Raw genomic sequence first — 16800 nt, 5'->3', positions numbered from 1 at the left:
TTATACCGAAATATTTACAGATAAAATGATGTTATGTCTGGAATTTGCTTCAAAATAATCAGGAGGAGGATGAGTGGGACTATAGATGAAACATAATTGGTACTTTATTGATAATTGGTTGACAGTATAATTTGCTGCAAAAAAATTGTATATAAATTGAAATTCAATCAATTTTTAGTTTTCTATGAACATAAAGCCTTAAGTATTAAAAATTTTCTCCTGGATTGGGTTATCATTATAAGTAGTACTTCACAATTTATCAAAATATAAATGTATAACAAAATGAACTAAATTAACAAACATAAAAAGTTATTTTTATTAGATTTATCTCAGTGAGATAGAGGAGACTGTCCTGTTTTTCTCAATAGATGGGCATTAGTTATTACCGGAATGAAGTATTAAGTCGATTCCTCCTTTTGTGTTTATAGATGTAAATATGGAGCAATCCTCCTCACAGAAATGGGTAGACGAGTGGTGAAAGGAATATAGTTATAGCAATGTCAATTTTATCTGCCCAAATCACATGGTGATCTATCAACAGATGCTCTTGTCCTCCTCTCATTTTACTGGAGGGAAATAACAGGCAACCACTTGAATCACAAAGGATTTGATCACTTAGTATTTATTTATTTATTTATTTATTTATTTATTTATTTAATTTATTTATTTTAGTGTGTGTGTGTGTGAGGAAGACCAGCCCTGAGCTAACATTCATGCCAATTCTCCTCTTTTTGCTGAGGAAGACTGGCCCTGAGCTAACATCCGTGCCCGTCTTCCTCCACTTTATATGTGACGCTGCCACAGCACGGCCTGACAAGCGGTGTGTGGGTGCGCACCTGGGATCCGAACCCCGGCCGCCGGCAGCGGAGCACGCGCACTTAACCACTTCGCCGCAGGGCCGGCCCCCTGATCACTTAGTACTGGCAGCAATATTTCAAATGAATCCTTTAGTTTGGTACCCCAGAAGTTGTGACACCCCAAAGGCCCTGCTGTAAGATTTGGGGGTGACAAGCCTGACTATCTACTGTCAGGTGGGGAAGGCAACCGTGAAAAAGGGTAGCCTGGCCGTGGGGATGTTTTCCAGAGAAACAGCTTTAAAGGTGTACAGATAGAAAATAAGGATCATAAGAAATATGATTCTCTCAAAACTTGCTGTCTCCACACACATCTGGGAAGATTTGAGTGTTCTCAATTCCCACCTCTCCTATCTGGGTTCTCATATGTTTATCTGAAGAATGCTACAGTCTGACAAGAGACCCCCAGGACGGTACTATACTACCCTTCTTCTTACTGACTTTTTTACAAAGCCTACTTTTGTTTACTACCCTTTTATCTTTCTTTTGGGTAAGAACTATAAGGGAAGCATAAATGTCTTCTTCCCCACCTTGGTGGACTGCCTTGAGCATCCCAAGTGACTCATGGTGTGTCTGTCAAATGTTTTTCAGACAAGAAGAAACTATGCGTTCAGTTTTGCAGAAATTGATTTTGCAGATGTTGCTATGTTGCGGAGAAACGTACACGTCTACAGCAAGATGCCTGCAAAATGTTCCAGCCCCAAGCTACCTTAAACTCATTAGCATCTTAAATTCTCCTTCTCCAGGAGGGTCTAAGCAGCCATTTTCAGATCATGCGATGCATGTACCAACATGTTTACCTGCTACACATGCGCCCTAAATGAACACAGCTGTTACACAGTAGTTACAAATAAACCTGCTATCCTCTGCTCTCCTGTGTATAAAGTCTCCACCAGCACGGATCTCCGTGAGACACTGCTTTGGGAGATATTCCCAGTGTTCACCATTGCTTGTACAAGCAATAACCCCTTTCTTGACCTACGTCTGCTTTGGTTGCGCTTTTTGGCTCCAAACTCACCAAGAGACCAACCCATTGAGTTTGGTTACAATGGCACTATGCAGACCACAGACTCAGAAGAATAATCATTAACTGGGTGGCTTTCGAGGTGGCTGGGTTTTGGGGCAAAAACGAATGGTAAACTGCAAATTGACTTAGCCCCAGAGTAATAAAATTGTATTGAAGATGCTGGGAGGCTAAGAGCTGTTCCCTGAAGATTGTCACTGAGAGAACTTTTACAAAACAAACAATCCCACTTTGAGGAGCCTCACTCTACTTCCTTCCTTCCCTCTTCTTGCCACTGCCTCCTTCTTCATCTCTGTTCTTGTCCTTAAGGGAGGAGTGGAAGAATAAGGAATCGAGAAGAGGAAAAGGAAAAATGCCCAGTTTTGTTGGGGGGGAGGATTGAGTTTATTGAGTGGCTTGGCTATTCCAAGTTTTGCTCAAACTCTCACTTAGGTCTAGAAGAACTGGAGATGGGTCACACACCCACACCTCTCAGGCCACCCTCAAGTTTTCTTAGTTACTTGTGCATTGTTCTGTCTTGCCTCAGGGCCTTTGCACTGACTGTTTCCTCTGTGCAGAACACTCCCCTTCCCCTCATCCAGCCTGCTTCACTTTTGGAGCGTCTTCTTGCCTCCCCACAGGGCCCTGCTCTTGGTCCTCTTTTCCTAGCACATACCATATTGTACAGGAACTGGTTATTTAAATACTGTCCTTAGACTGAAGTCACCAGAGGGTAAGGTCTGCTGCATTCGAAGAGCTGACTGGATGCGCTACAAATATTGGATGCGGTAAAAATTGGGATCAAATGCCAGGTGGGCTTATAAGGGGACTCAGGAGGGCCTTGGTTACTCAGGATCACAAGATTTCCTTTTGTATATAATCTGTAAGGATTTAATTCGGACACTTACAGGATTTCTCGTGTGAGGACATAACAGTGAGTGCACGTGAGTGAACCGCGAAGAGTCGCCGCCCCTGCCCTCAAGAGTTTCACACATTAGTCACACCAATGGGATTTCCCAGGTCTTGTCTGCTCTCATCACTTGTACGGGTTTTGTCCTCACGTGAACTCCCTGAAAGGCTGGAACGTTTTCTTCAGATTTTAGTAATTTAAAGGGCGCATTTTTACATGAAACAAAAAACTCTGGACGCATAAACTTGGTTAATTTGGAAGCAATTTCAAATAAATGTGAATTTTTTTTGTATCGATGAATCCTTCAAGAGCCCTCCGCGATCGCTCAGGCGCCGTGAGCTCTCCACGGCCCTCGGCGAGCAGCAGAAGACCCCGAGCCGAGCGCCGGCAGGACGACCACCGTGCCCACGCCCCGCAACGCGCCCACCGCCCCGTCTTGGGCCCGCAGCGCCCGAGCATGCGCCCTGAGGGCGGCGTGCGCGGCGTCCCGCCCGGTCCGGCCAGCAGGGGGCGCGGCGAGCGGGAGCGTCAGGCCCGAGTGCCGCGTCAGCTCGGGGCCCTGCGCCCTGGCCGCAGGTCAGAGGCCCTGAGTCAGCAAACCATCGAGAGGCGAAGACCTCCCATTTTCCTAGAGAGAACAAGTGGGCGTGGGGGACCCGGGGGTGGGGGGTGGGGGGTGAAAAGGCCCGACCCGGAAGCGAAACGGAGAGAACTTCCGTTCTTTGTTCTGTCCCTGGTGTGTGGGTCTGTGACAGGGTCCGGCAGGGCCTGTTCTGTGTCCGGCCCTCCCCAGTCTCCCGTCCTTGCCCCCAGGGTGAGTCCGGCCGCCCCCGGGGCGCGCGGTGAGACGGAGGCTGTGGTCGCCGGGGAAGGGGGTGGTGGCCGTGCTGCTGCGGCCCGCGGGGTCCCCAGGCCCCCCCGGAGCAGGGTGCCGGGAGGCGCCGCTCGCTCCCCCGCAGCCGGTCCCTGACTCCGCTCCCCCGGAGGACCCCCGCGCCCCCCGAACGGGGCCCTGCGAGGAGGGGAGGAAAGGGGCTCCGGTCTGGTTTTGTGACTTAAACAGCGCCCAGCGCGATCACTTAAAAGTTCCAGTATGGCTGTGGAGGGGTCCCTCTTTAAAACAGCTGATGACAGCGACCCTAACTTAGTTCTCCGAGATGCTTTTATTTCACCTTAACACGGTTACTCGCGCCCGCCTCAGGAGAGGAGGTCAGTTTTACTTAGCTGGGTCTGAGGATCAGAGCGTGAGGAGAGCTACGACGTCCGCGCAGTTAGAACAAGGTCTGGGAGGGAGTGCAAACTCAGCTGCCGGGAATAAGCCCGCTGGCGCCCTGTAAACCGAGACTTTTACGGGGAGTGGTACAGCTGTGTCTGTCTCCCGTTTCCAATTGTGTTAGATCCCTGATTTGATCCGCTTTTGAAGTGGGATTGAACACAGACCGGTGTGTATGCTCTGAGGAGCGTACGTAAATTCCACAGAGGATAAGCGGGATAATGAGCCTGAAATCTATGGAATAATTAGAGGAACGAAAGGTGTTATTCCCCAAGAAGTTTGTGGAGAGTGGGCATCATTTGGTTTCCAGTGTTTGGTGAACAGTTATGTGGAAGGAGAAGATCTTTCTTTGAAGCTCCGTAGGACAGTAGGCGTCTGTGAGGTGAAAGTCCAGGGGGATAGGTTTTCAGCTTACCATCCGAAGACCTCTCTAATGGCTGAGCTGTGCAGCCGTGGAACAGACTCCCTGCTGAAGTAGTTGAGAGTATCTAGCAAATTAGCTGACAGAACGTAGGAACTTGAGAAGGCGATTCTTACACTGGGGGGAGGTTGACCTGGAGAATCTTCAGTCCCCTTTCAGCTCTCTCCAGGGGTGCAGTGCCAGTACCAAGTTGTGGTCTTAATTGGTGTTTATTAGAATATGTTCTCTCTTATTCTTGTCTGTGAATATTTAGATATGTAGATTAGAGGTGAAGTTTACATGAATATTTTAAATTCCTTTTTCTTTTCTTTTTTTTCCTTAAATCATACAGCATTGGCATCAACTAAAGTCAGAATTCCTAGGAACTTGAACAGAGGCTGCTAAATTCCCAGTAATTGCTACTCTAGCCTTCTAGGGACTAACTCCAAAGAAGGAAGGAAAGAATCCATCAGGTAAAGCTTTCGGTGACTTGCTTTCACCACCAGGTCATCTTTCTCAGTCCCCAGGAACAGCTCCAGGGAGAGGGGTTGGCAGCAGGGCAGGAGAAGGGCCCTGCCTGGACCTGAAGCTGTGGGGCACAATGGAGATTTTTCTTTCTATGAGAAACATTGTTTACTGATCTTGACACTGGGGACTTGTTCTCAACAATGTGCTTTTGAGTTCCAACTTTGGTTAACCCAGCTGTGAGGAGAGTGTCTGGCTTTTTTCCTCTGGAGTCAGAGCTTCTGACTTTCCTCTCTAAGGAGAGTTTGGACTGAGAGCTGATTTATTGGAGGTGTCTGCTTATAAACAGTCCTGGAAATTGTAAAGTTGCTTGATAGGAACAAAAAGATGACTGGCTCTGAGATTGTTGAAGGGACCCAGCAGGGAGGGTGATGGTGACAAGAAGTTGTGGCACCTTGGTTGCCGGTGGGCCTGGCTCACACCTGATTCAGTGGTTTTCACTGTGTAATGGCATTAGTGGTGGGCATTCTGTACCCCCTTGTTGCCCAAAGATTGGACTTCTCTGAACTCTCAGTGGCTCTCAGACAGGGCCCCTCCATTTTTTATGCTTTATGTGAATGCAACAGTCTCTAATGATGAAGCAAATACTTTTTGTGTTCCTGTCTTTTTATTCCTTTCAATAGTGCTTTGCAATATAGTTGGTACTCAACAAATGTTTGTTATATGAGCAAATAAATAGAGAGAGGTAGACAAAGTCCAAGGTTTTTTTTCTTTGCTCTTGTCTAAGTGTAAAGATGCTCTGGTGGCTGCTGCACCTAATCTAGGTCTGTTGATTCTTGCTACAGCATTCAAGTGTGAAGTAGAAACTTCTACTTGAGACCCAAACCTTAGTCTAGCTCCTAATGTTGTATTTTATTCACTAGAGCCACAGAGAACAGACCTCTTTTGATCGTCGTAGCAAATGGGGAGTAGGGACATTAGTAGGGATAAAAACGAAGTAATAAGTAACCGTGTGTTTTTGAAAACGTATTGGTCCCTGCTTTAGGGACATAACATTCTGACCCAAGGAAATGTATTATGAGAGAAGGGAGATAAAAAGAAGGCTGCTGCTACCTTACCAGTGAGAGGAAACACAGCTCCCAGCCTTTTAATTATTATTATTATTTTTTTTTTTTGAGGAAGACTAGCCCTGAGCTAACGTCTGATGCCAGTCCTCCTCTTTTTGCTGAGGAAGACTGGCCTGGGCTAACATCCGTGCTCATCTTCCTCTATTTTCCACGGGACGCCGCCACAGTGTGGCTTGACAAGTGGTGCGTCGGTGCGCGCCCTCGAACTGAACCTGCAAACGCTGGGCCGCCAAAGGGGAGCGCACGCACCTAACCGCTGCATTACCTGGCCGGCCCCAACTCCCAGCCTTTTAGATCCTCATGAATATCTGCACTTGCTGCCTATAATGAGACTCTCCAGGACCACAGAAAGGCCCCACTTCCTCAGTCATATCCCACCTTTGACTGGGACTGTGAGCAGAAAACTGTCTTAGAAGAGAGAGAAGAAAGAATTTATCTGATTTCATTAAATAGATCTGAACTATTTGCCCTAGTTCTGTAAGACAGGTGTTGTTTCCCTAAGTTTTTTTTTTTTAATAATTTTATTTATTTATTTTTTTTCCCCCAAAGCCCCAGTAGATAGTTGTATGTCATAGCTGCACATCCTTCTAGTTGCTGTATGAGGGACGCGGCCTCAGCATGGGTGGAGAAGCGGTGCATTGGTGCGCGCCCGGGATCCGAACCCCGGGCCGCCAGCAGCCGAGTGCGTGCACTTAACCGCTAAGCCACGGGGCCGGCCCTCCACAAGTTTTTAAAATGAGAGGCAGAGATCTCGTGGAAACTTCCTCTGGTCTCTGTTATTGGGGGCTATTTCATTGCCCCTTTCCTCTAAGGTTAGCACCCAGATTTAATATAACAGCTAGAAACCTACTAAAGGAAGTTTATTTTCCTTCTACTAATTCTAATGTTTATGAGGTCTTTTTTTTAATCTCTAAACAGTTAGTTTTATCCAGTATCCCAAATATTCTTTAAAGTTGGTATGATACATACACATTTTGCAATCTTTGTGTACACACTTTTTCACTTTACTCTGATATTTGTGACTTCAATAGTTGCTTAGTATTTCATTCTGTTAATATTATTTGGCACCAGCGTTCCCTTTTTTTTGTTGTTAACAAATATCACTCAGTGTGTTGAGGGACCTAAAGGTGGGATGTTGTTGAGGACCTTGGGCCCTCTCTGTGGTCCTCGTGTAGTCTCATTACAGGGAGTAGGTGTCTATATTCACCAGGATCTAAAAGACTAGTTCCAGTTGCTGCATTTCCTCTTGCTCTTCTTGGGTGCTAACTGAACTGCTAGTTCCCTTCTTTCTGTATTCAGGAGGTGTTTTTTTTTTTATTGTCTTTGAACCCTGAATTTTTGCTTCTGCAGCACTTCCTCATTCTCATTCACCTGCTTCCTGCCGAGTCTGCAAATAGGAGACCAGAGCTTCCAGCCCTACCCATGGAAACTCAGACTGATCGTGTATCTCAGGAACCTCAGGCCCTGCTTGAGAGTGGTAAGGAATAGGGATTCATTCATTCTTTTCTTCAGTCATTCAGCAATCATCTGTTGAAATCTCTTATTCACTGGGTACTGGGCTAATCCCTAGAGTCCAGGCGTGGATAAGGCACAGTGCTTGCCATTCAGTAGCTCACAGCCTAGTGAGGAAGGCTGACTGAAGACAATATAATGTACAGCTTGATAGGTTTCAGAGCTGAGGCCTTGTTAAGGGCTGTGGGTTCCTTGTGCAGGATTAAGAAAATTGTGACAATCACTGAATTCCATTTTCCAGGCACTTTGTAACAGCTGACTTCATAGTCCTGCTTTGTGCTCTTCAGGAACATGCACTTAGGGAAGCTCTTGGGAATCGCTTTGTAGGTCACAGGCAAAAGGATAAAATGTATAGGAAGCCATGAATGTTATTTGTATTTTGCTTTCATAGATTGCCGCTGACTTTGGAGCCGGTTTCAATCCTAATGGGTATTCCCATGCTTCTCAGGAAAAGCATTTAAAGACTCTTTTGTCTGGGTGATTCTATACAATCTAGTATCTCTAGGGGTTTAGAGTCTCTAAGGGACAAATATGTTAACATAAGAATTACAGGAAAAGATAACGTGATCAAGCACAGAAACAGAAAACATTTGTAGTGTAGATTTGATCTAGGGATGGAGGAAAAGGAGAAGCGCCATGGGCATTATGTCTTCAGTCAGGATTGAGGTGAAGCTCCTAGTCTTCCTCTGGTCTAAGAGAACTTCACGCAGTTGTGAGTTTGAGTTGAGAGAATGATTGAAGGGACATGAACAGGATAGTCTGTGTTTCTGGTCAAGCTTCGGAGAATGGACAAGAAGACACTAATCACTAACAGTGGCCCTAGCTTCATTGAGAGTAGAGTGACTGGAGAGAAAGGAAAGGACCTGGAGCAGATTGGAAGCAAGAATTAACAGGGCTTTGGACATCTCTCCGACAGGATGGACCCACACTAGATGTGCCTGTTGTAAGCACTTTTCGTGGCTGCAGAGGAAAGGAACTTAGAAATGTAAGAGGGAGTGGGTCTGAGGTTGTTCCAGGACCCCATGAGTTTCCTGTAGCTCAGGAGGCCAGAGATAGACTCCCTCATGGACCCTTTTATTGTTCTTCAGCTCTTCCCTCCTCAAAAATTCCTGCATTTTCCGACAAGGACAGCCTGGGGGATGAGATGCTGGCAGCTGCACTTTTAAAGGCAAAGTCCCAGGTGAGCTGTAGTTCCCTTTATCCTTCTTCTTTTCCTTCCCATTTTGTGGAAATTCTTTGTGCAGTGACATTGCATTCAGTGCCCTAAACCATGATTCCCTCCATCAGGACCTCCATCTCTTCCTCTATCCTAACCTCCTCCTCTCCCCTCTTCTCAAATGTGCATTGTTCCATCGCATCCGGAGTTATTTTTCTGGCACTGCCAGTCGCGTCCCTTGCCGTGAAATTGCATGCGAACACGTCTCGTTTCAGGAGTTGGTGACATTTGAGGATGTCGCTGTGTACTTCATCCGGAAGGAGTGGAAGCGTTTGGAGCCTGCTCAGAGGGACCTCTATAGGGATGTGATGCTGGAGAATTACGGGAATGTGTTCTCACTGGGTAAGGAGTTATGCTTTCTCAGTAAAACTCCCTTGGCATTTCTTTACTTCTTTGTTTGCTAGTAACAGTTGAGTTACTGAAAATAATTAGCTAAGGATTGACTGAGTCTCAGAAAATTCTAACAATAGTAACTCCCATTTGTACAATAACCTGCAGTTTATAAAGAGTGTCCACATATAGATTCTCATTTAATCTTCACAGTAACGCAGCAATTGAGGTAGCTAGAATTATCCTCCTTTTATAAGTGAGGAAACAGAGGTCAGAGGTGTTAAATGCTTTACACACGGTGATATAGCCGGTGAGTGGCAGAACTCAAGCCCTGGTCTTTTGACTCCAAGTCTGGTACTTTTTTGCATATTATTCTTAGGACTTAACATATAATTCAGAGACTTCCAAAAGATTAGCACATTGGGATCCCTGAATGTGTCAACATTCTGGAACTCTGTCTCCTCCCCATCTCTGTTGGATTACCTCTAGGGACCTGTCGCATTGTTCAGGACCTAGGGCCACTGCTGCTCTTGTAGAAATTGCAGCTGGTTTTAGGGAGCAGTTAGCTTCTTAACCTTTAGTCTGTGGACTGTGAATTCCTCGTCTCTCACTGACTCTCAGGGAGAACATTTTTCTGAGCACTGCCAGGGGGTCTTCCTAATTCCCATGAGACCTCCCTGTACATTTCCTTTCTGTCCCCTGCAGATTTGGGGTCTGGGTTTGAGCTCTGGGACTGCTCAGTATGAGCAGGATAAACCTTGTCCCATGTCTTTCCCTGTGAGCAGGGTTCCCATTTCTGAATTTTGACATGATCTCTGGGCTAGAGTGAGAGGAAGAGCCGAGGGTTCTGGGTTTGAAGGGAACTGAGAGCAGAGAGGTCCTGTTCAGGTGAGGGAGAAACAGCTTTTCTGTCCTTAACACGCATTGCCTTGTTTTTACTTTTTAAAACATTGACAAACTAAAAACTAACTTTCTAGACCCTTTACCCTTATCCTCTATGCCTGAAATTCCCTTTAGAAACCCCAAAGCAGTGACAATAGAGAAGTCAGACATATCCTCACATTTTAGCATAGCCTTCTAGGCCTAGGGCCCAGAGATAGACTGAACTCCGTCTTTTGCGCATTTCCATGGATTTGGCATGTGTGGCTCAACTGTAGACATGATTGTTCTTTTCACCTGGGGCTTAGGGGTCACTAGTGGCCTTACTATTGTTGCTTCTTCCTGCTGTGCTACTGTTTCTCATCACCTTCCCCACTTTTCTCAATACCTGTCTCTGTTTGGTTTTCTGTATTTGCTCTCCCCTATCATTCTTCAACTGTTATGGTAGTCACCACGTCCCCAGTTATATCTATACTCTCTGATCTCTCTGAGGACTTTGTCACCTCATTAAACAGCATGTCTTTCTCTTCTAGTTTTTGTTCCCTGCCTTTGCCTGATCTGTCTTCCTCTCCTTGCATATCCAGCTTTCTCTGTACTTCCAGCTCTTTTTGCTTTCTGCCTCACTCCTTCCCTGTTTCCTCCACCCAGTTCTCTTATTCTGCCTCAGCTGCACACAGCCCAGGCGGGCCTTTCTGCACGCAGAGAGGAGGCATGTGCTTTTAGCCCTGTAAACATTACTCACGTGATTATCCTGTCCTCTGATTTTGATTCTTCCACAAGGACCAAGTGACGTTTGTATTTTGTATTGTGCCAGATGGTGAGACCAGAACTGAGCACAATCAAGAAATTTCTCAAGATACGGGATCACATGGGGTGCTATTGGGAAGACTCCAAAAGGATATTTCTCAGGGTCTTAAGTTTGAAGAAGCCTATGAACAAGAAGTCACTCTAAAGGGGCAGCTGGGGAGCTCCTCTGGAGAAAGATTGAATAGGAAGATACAAGATTTTGATCAAGTGACAGTTGAGGAAAAGCTAAGCCCCATGGGAGAGAGAAGTGAGAAATATAATGATTTGGGGAACAGCTTCACTGTGAGTTCCAACCTCATTTCACATCAGAGACTTCCTGTGGGAGATAGACCCCATAAGTGTGATGAATGTAGCAAGAGCTTTAATCGAACTTCAGACCTTATTCAACATCAGAGAATCCACACTGGGGAAAAACCCTATGAATGTAGTGAATGTGGGAAGGCCTTCAGCCAGAGCTCACATCTTATTCAGCATCAGAGAATTCACACTGGAGAGAAACCTTATGAATGTAACGATTGTGGGAAGACCTTCAGTTGTAGCTCTGCCCTCATTCTGCATCGGAGGATCCACACTGGGGAGAAACCTTATGAATGTAACGAGTGTGGAAAAACCTTTAGCTGGAGCTCCACCCTTACTCATCATCAGAGAATCCACACTGGAGAGAAACCATATGCTTGTAATGAATGTGGGAAGGCCTTCAGTAGGAGCTCCACCCTCATTCATCATCAGAGAATCCACACTGGAGAGAAGCCCTATGAATGTAACGAGTGTGGGAAGGCCTTCAGCCAGAGCTCACACCTCTATCAGCACCAGAGAATCCACACTGGAGAGAAGCCCTATGAATGTATGGAATGTGGAGGGAAGTTTACCTATAGTTCAGGCCTTATTCAGCATCAAAGAATCCACACAGGGGAGAATCCCTATGAATGTAGTGAGTGTGGGAAAGCCTTTAGGTATAGCTCAGCTCTTGTTCGCCATCAGAGAATTCACACTGGAGAGAAGCCTTTGAATGGAATGGGAATGAGCAAAAGTTCTCTCCGAGTTACTGCTGACTTAAATATCAGAGAGTCTACATGAAAGAGAGCCACACACCTGTTTTCCTCACTTCTGCTGAGTCTGAAGAGCTCCTGCCTTACAAGTATGAACAACTTAGAATGTGTCCCTTCCAACTCAGACCTTTTACTTTAGATAATGGGGCAAATTGGGCCAATCATCCTGGTACCGTGATTAGCAACCTAGTCAGTTTCCCCAGGAATGATAGCAGCCTTGAAAAATTAGGAGGCAAGCAGCAGATGAAGTGCTGGGAGTAGAGGGAAGCTCTGGGACCAGTCACCTTCCATTTGGAAGGGAATTTGCACTAGACCATATTTCTCACACCAGGGGAGCCTTTCTTTCCGAGGTGGGGATGGAAGCACAGTAGGAATAAGATTCTAAGGATTCCTCTAGGTGGAGTCAGTATCGTTAGCACAGGAGGCAGTAGAAAGAATGTTCTGGGTCCTGTTATTTGCTAGGAAGGGGAAATGGAGGCTGTATTTCAAAGCCACTATTCCTAATCCAGCTTTAAGTTTTGATAAGTAATGTGCTATTTTGTTTCATGATTTCATTAATTATGGAAATTTGGTGCTGGGGGATTTGTTATTTTATTGAAGAGGGGGGAAGAGCCCAAGAGAGGCTTTCTGTGGTGACTATCGTTTAGGGCTCTTGGAGCAGCAAGACCAGGTTTCCAACAGCAGTCTGGCAATTTTGTTGGGAAACCCATTGTCCTTCCCTGTTGTGACAGAACTAACTGGGAAATCCATCTAATCAGTGAGTCTGACATGAGGGAGAGGATCAAAAGCATTTAGCCTTGGCCTCTGTTTCCTTTCCTCCCTTCTCTCTCTCACCACTCCTGTGATGAAAAGTGATTTAATCTGAGCCTCTAGTTACTGAGGATGCTTTTAAGGAGCTCGTTCAACCAGCTTGCCCTGTCCCATGTTACCTGTGACCTGTGACATCTGGCCCCACAGCCAGCCCTCCCCTGACCGCGCCTCTGACGTCAGCAGCAGAGTATGAATGTGAACATAGAGCAAAGCCCAGAGAAGGAAGGCTCTGGCCTGAGCCTGGCGGCAGGGCTCGTTGCTGGGTGAAGATGGAGCTCCTGAGTTTTCCCAGTGGAAGGGGTGACCTCTCCTTATGTTTTCCCAATCCTGCTCATCCTGTAGCGTAAATGAAGTGCACTATTAAACAGAATAGTTTTTCAGAAGGAGAGATGGAGTGTGTTTCTGTGCAGGGGCCAGATTTATTTCAGTTAAAGCATTTTTTTACAGACAGACCTTTTCTCTTAGTCACAAACACATGACCTCTTTCCCTCAAGACTCCAGTGTATTTCTCTAGATACTGCCACAGACTAAATCGTTTAGACAGTTGCTCCCACCTTCATACACACATGTAGGATTTTACGTGCTGCGTATCATTCTGTGGTACGATACTTAGGACCAGCAACTCAAACTAGAAAGGTGTTACTGGTAGGGTCCCTGACAAAAGCTGGGTAGCAGTGGGCGTATTTAGATTTCTTGGTTTGGTGGGAGGATGTTACAGTCATGGAGAAGATGAGGAAATGTCTGGAACTCTGGCCTCTGAAAAATTTTGGATCATATATTGTGATTGACCATCTAATATGTTTTTAATTTCTTAAAGCTATAATGAAACTCAGCATTTTGGCTCTTCTTTGACATGATTCACCACATACTTGCAAGTAAACTTTTTTTCTCAAAGTGTAGACCACAAACTATCCATATTAGAATCACTAGGCTGCTTGTTAGTAATGCAGGTTTCTGTCCCCCAAATCAGACCTATAAAATAATTTCTGAGGGTAGAGCCTAAAAATTTACGCTGAGAAGGAGGAAATAGTAATGGAATAGTTAGAGAAAAGTTCCAGGAGGAGATAAACTTGCGCTGGGTCTTACAGGACAGATGATCTGTGGTAAGGAGTGGAGCTTCTGGACAGGACATTTTGGGGTGGGCCTGAGCATGGCCACTGATGTGGAGGTTTCTGTTGTGGAGCTCCGGAAAAGACCCTTGAACAGGTAAAACTGCTAGGTGATGAATAGTCACTATACATGAAGGATCAGCCCCTTCTCTGCCCAGATGCTGAACCCCCTCCCCCGCCCCAAAAAGGCTTCCTGACTTCCTTCAGAGCGTCTCAGGGGGACCTGAAACTGATCAGGGCGATTGCATGAAAAATGTTAAATATCTTTGAACTACTATAATATTTTATTTACTTGATTCTCCTGATTATTCCTATTTCCCATAATGATTCCTCTTTTCTCAGTCCCAAACTGAGCATTCCTTGATGTTCAGTCATAGTATGAGTTTGTCTCTGTGCCATTATCCTGGGAACCCATTTACTCCCATGGCTTCAACTATTACCTCTATGCAAATAAGTTTTTTTTTCTTTTTCGCTTTTTTTTGAGGAGGATTAGCCCTGAGCTGACATCTGTCACCAATCCTCCTCTTTTTGCTGAGGAAGACTGGCCCTGGGCTAGCATCCATGTCCATCTTCCTATACTTTATATGGGATGCCGCCACAGCATGGCATGACAAGCGGTACGTTGGTGCGCGCCCGGGATCCGAACCCTGGCCGGCAAAGCGGAGCCTGTGCATTTAACCGCTACGCCACCGGGCTGGCCACTATGCAAATGAGTTTTAAATCTGTGTGTGTGGTACTGAGCTCTCCCAGGCTCCAGTCTTGGGTCTCTAGCAGAATGCAGGGCATTTACGCTTGGACTGCTGGAAGTTTCAAATTACATGTTTCAAGCCAGATACGTCTTTCTCGTTAACTGCCCCTCTCAAAATTTCTGAAACCTTGCAGGGTTAAAACTTCTGAGTTTTATTTGATTATTCTTGTCCTGCATCTAACCAGCGTCACGTCCTGGGCGGATTCAATAAGCATGGAGTGAAAAGATAAGAGATCGTTGTCAAAGGGAAAGGTTTCAGAGTTGAGGTCATGGAGGAGGTGGGATTTCCAAGTGATGGTACTAATAGTAGCTGTCATGTAGCATGTGCTCTGCCTGGCCCTTTTCGAAGTGGTTTTTATATATTAAATCATTTAATCACAACAACGTGTGTACAACAGCCTGTTTGTGAGGCAGGTGTTAGTATTAACCCCATCTTACAGATGAGGAAACAGAATTGAACTTGCCCAGAGAGATGACAATGAGATCAGAGAATGGAAGACTTCCTTTGGGTGGCTCTACTTGGTGGAAGGCTGGACAACATGGCCTAGATGGCTTGGATGTGAGGTGGGGAGACATGTATGAGGAGTAAATCTCATCCAGGCGATTGTCGTGTCCTGTCAGTTATGACTACAATCTCCTCCATAGTTCCTCCTCTTCATTTCCATTGCTACTAATGCTAGAGTTCAGGTCCTTATTACTTCTCCCCTGGATTATATAAATCTTCTCCTAATGGATTAATATATTTTCTCTCAAGGTAATCTCTCCAAAGCACTACACCCATCTTGTTACTCCTTTATCAGAAAGTTTTAGTGGCTTCTTCCTTATAGAATAAAATTTAAACTCATTAGCTGTATAGTCAAGGCTTTCCTTGAGTTGGTCTCTCTATACCTGCGTAGGCTTATCTCTTACTGGTCTTCTTTACACATCTGAAAACCAGGTTTTATTCAGAACTATTGCAATAGGGGAAAAGAGACCTCAGTATAGAACTGGCTCAATTCTGAATACAGCATGGTCAAGTGGGAAGTTATAGCCAAGCAGCTAGGTGGGAGTGAGTGGATGGAAAATTTCTAAGAGGAAACATCAAGAGTAAGAGGGGTTTTGGCTAAACTGACCTAACAGGATTCTTGCTGAAGACAGGTCAGGGTGATCAGACATCACCCTTGGGTGATGGTGGAGAGAGAAGAACCGGATTTGAGACCGAGGGGAGATCAGATATGGAGGATGGGGGAGCTCTTGCTAAACTGGCTTAGCAGCATTCTTGCTAAAACTAGATTTTACAAGGAAGTGCACTGCTGGGCCTAGGAGAAAGTTCAGGAGCCTGAGTCAAGTTTGGTCAAGCAAAGAATCTGTCACTTCAAATAGCAAAATGATAACAAGGCTTCATACACGCCCTACGTTCACGCCCATGAGTTTGTTCACTCACAGTGTTCCCATGACCTGCCCCAGCTCCTCACATCCAGTAGTCCAAGAGGGCCTTAGGAACCATCTTCAACCTCTCAGTGCAGACTTTCAATAGTATCCCTGACAGATGGCTGTCCATTCTCTATCGTAATATCTTCGGGGATGAGAGGCACATTGTAGCACCGGGCAAAAGCAGACCATTCCACTGTTGAGCATTCTGATTGCTGGAAATTAAGTTGAGCTGAATTCTGCCTCCTTGTAAGCTTCTGGTTTTGCCTTCTCATCTGTGCAATGAGAGGGATGGGCAAGATTTCCCAGGATATTATCGGTCATAGCAAAAGCAGTTTCATTCCTAATGCCCCCTGCCCATCCCAAGTCATGCCTGTTCTTTGAGATCCAGCTCAAATAATTCTAAGAAAGGATATTATGTGAGAAATTCCCAAGTAAGGGAAGAGCCTGAACACTTCAGCTAACAGAAGTGTGAACCATGGAGTGGTGGTGGAGAAGAATATCTTAAATTGTTTCTTTTTCATTAAAAGATTGTTTTTAAAAACTCACCAAAGATATTTTCTTCTTTTTTTCATAAATTGTTTATGGAGTTTAAATTTTTTCTACTTCAAAAAATAAAGGAAAGCCCAGTCAAGTGCATTATTTTAAATATGTCAGTAATGAAGAACTAAAGATTTTGAAATGAATAAAAAATTACATGGACTATTTTCAACATACGAAGGTAAATATGGTCACCAGAGTTGTTCCTCCCAGAATGACAAAGGATTCATATTATCTTCCTCCACAAGTGTATTTTTCCTTACTTACATATATTCCCTACTTTGGTTGCTGGTATCATCAACTTCCTAGTCAGCCAAGCCAGAAACCTGGGAATTGTCTGGATGCCTCATTTCTCTCC

General features: G+C 45.2%; 1 protein-coding gene across 3 annotated transcripts; it reads left to right on the top strand.

Annotated features, from left to right (window-relative positions):
- Nucleotides 1-3494: 3494 nt before the first annotated feature.
- On the top strand, nucleotides 3495-16455 carry ZNF3 (zinc finger protein 3). Of its 3 annotated transcripts, none has more exons than XM_004442846.3 (6): nucleotides 3495-3581; nucleotides 4793-4913; nucleotides 7383-7509; nucleotides 8633-8724; nucleotides 8976-9102; nucleotides 10784-16455. In XM_004442846.3, exons 3-6 carry the CDS (start codon nucleotides 7455-7457, stop codon nucleotides 11851-11853), a joined length of 1344 nt encoding a protein of 447 aa, XP_004442903.1. In that variant the 5' UTR covers nucleotides 3495-3581; nucleotides 4793-4913; nucleotides 7383-7454; the 3' UTR covers nucleotides 11854-16455. The 3 variants fall into 3 exon arrangements, with proteins under 3 accessions (XP_004442903.1, XP_087273741.1, XP_087273742.1); XM_087417615.1 differs by lacking the exon at nucleotides 3495-3581 and adding an exon at nucleotides 3612-3976; XM_087417616.1 differs by lacking the exons at nucleotides 3495-3581; nucleotides 4793-4913; nucleotides 7383-7509 and adding an exon at nucleotides 7531-8529.
- The last annotated feature ends 345 nt before the right edge of the window (nucleotides 16456-16800 follow it).

This window comes from Ceratotherium simum, chromosome 26 (assembly GCF_057802395.1).
Source record: "Ceratotherium simum simum isolate JZ-2026a chromosome 26, ASM5780239v1, whole genome shotgun sequence".
NCBI lineage: Eukaryota > Metazoa > Chordata > Mammalia > Perissodactyla > Rhinocerotidae > Ceratotherium > Ceratotherium simum.
Note: the sequence above shows the minus strand (reverse complement) of the source record. Positions and strands in the feature narration are given on the sequence as shown.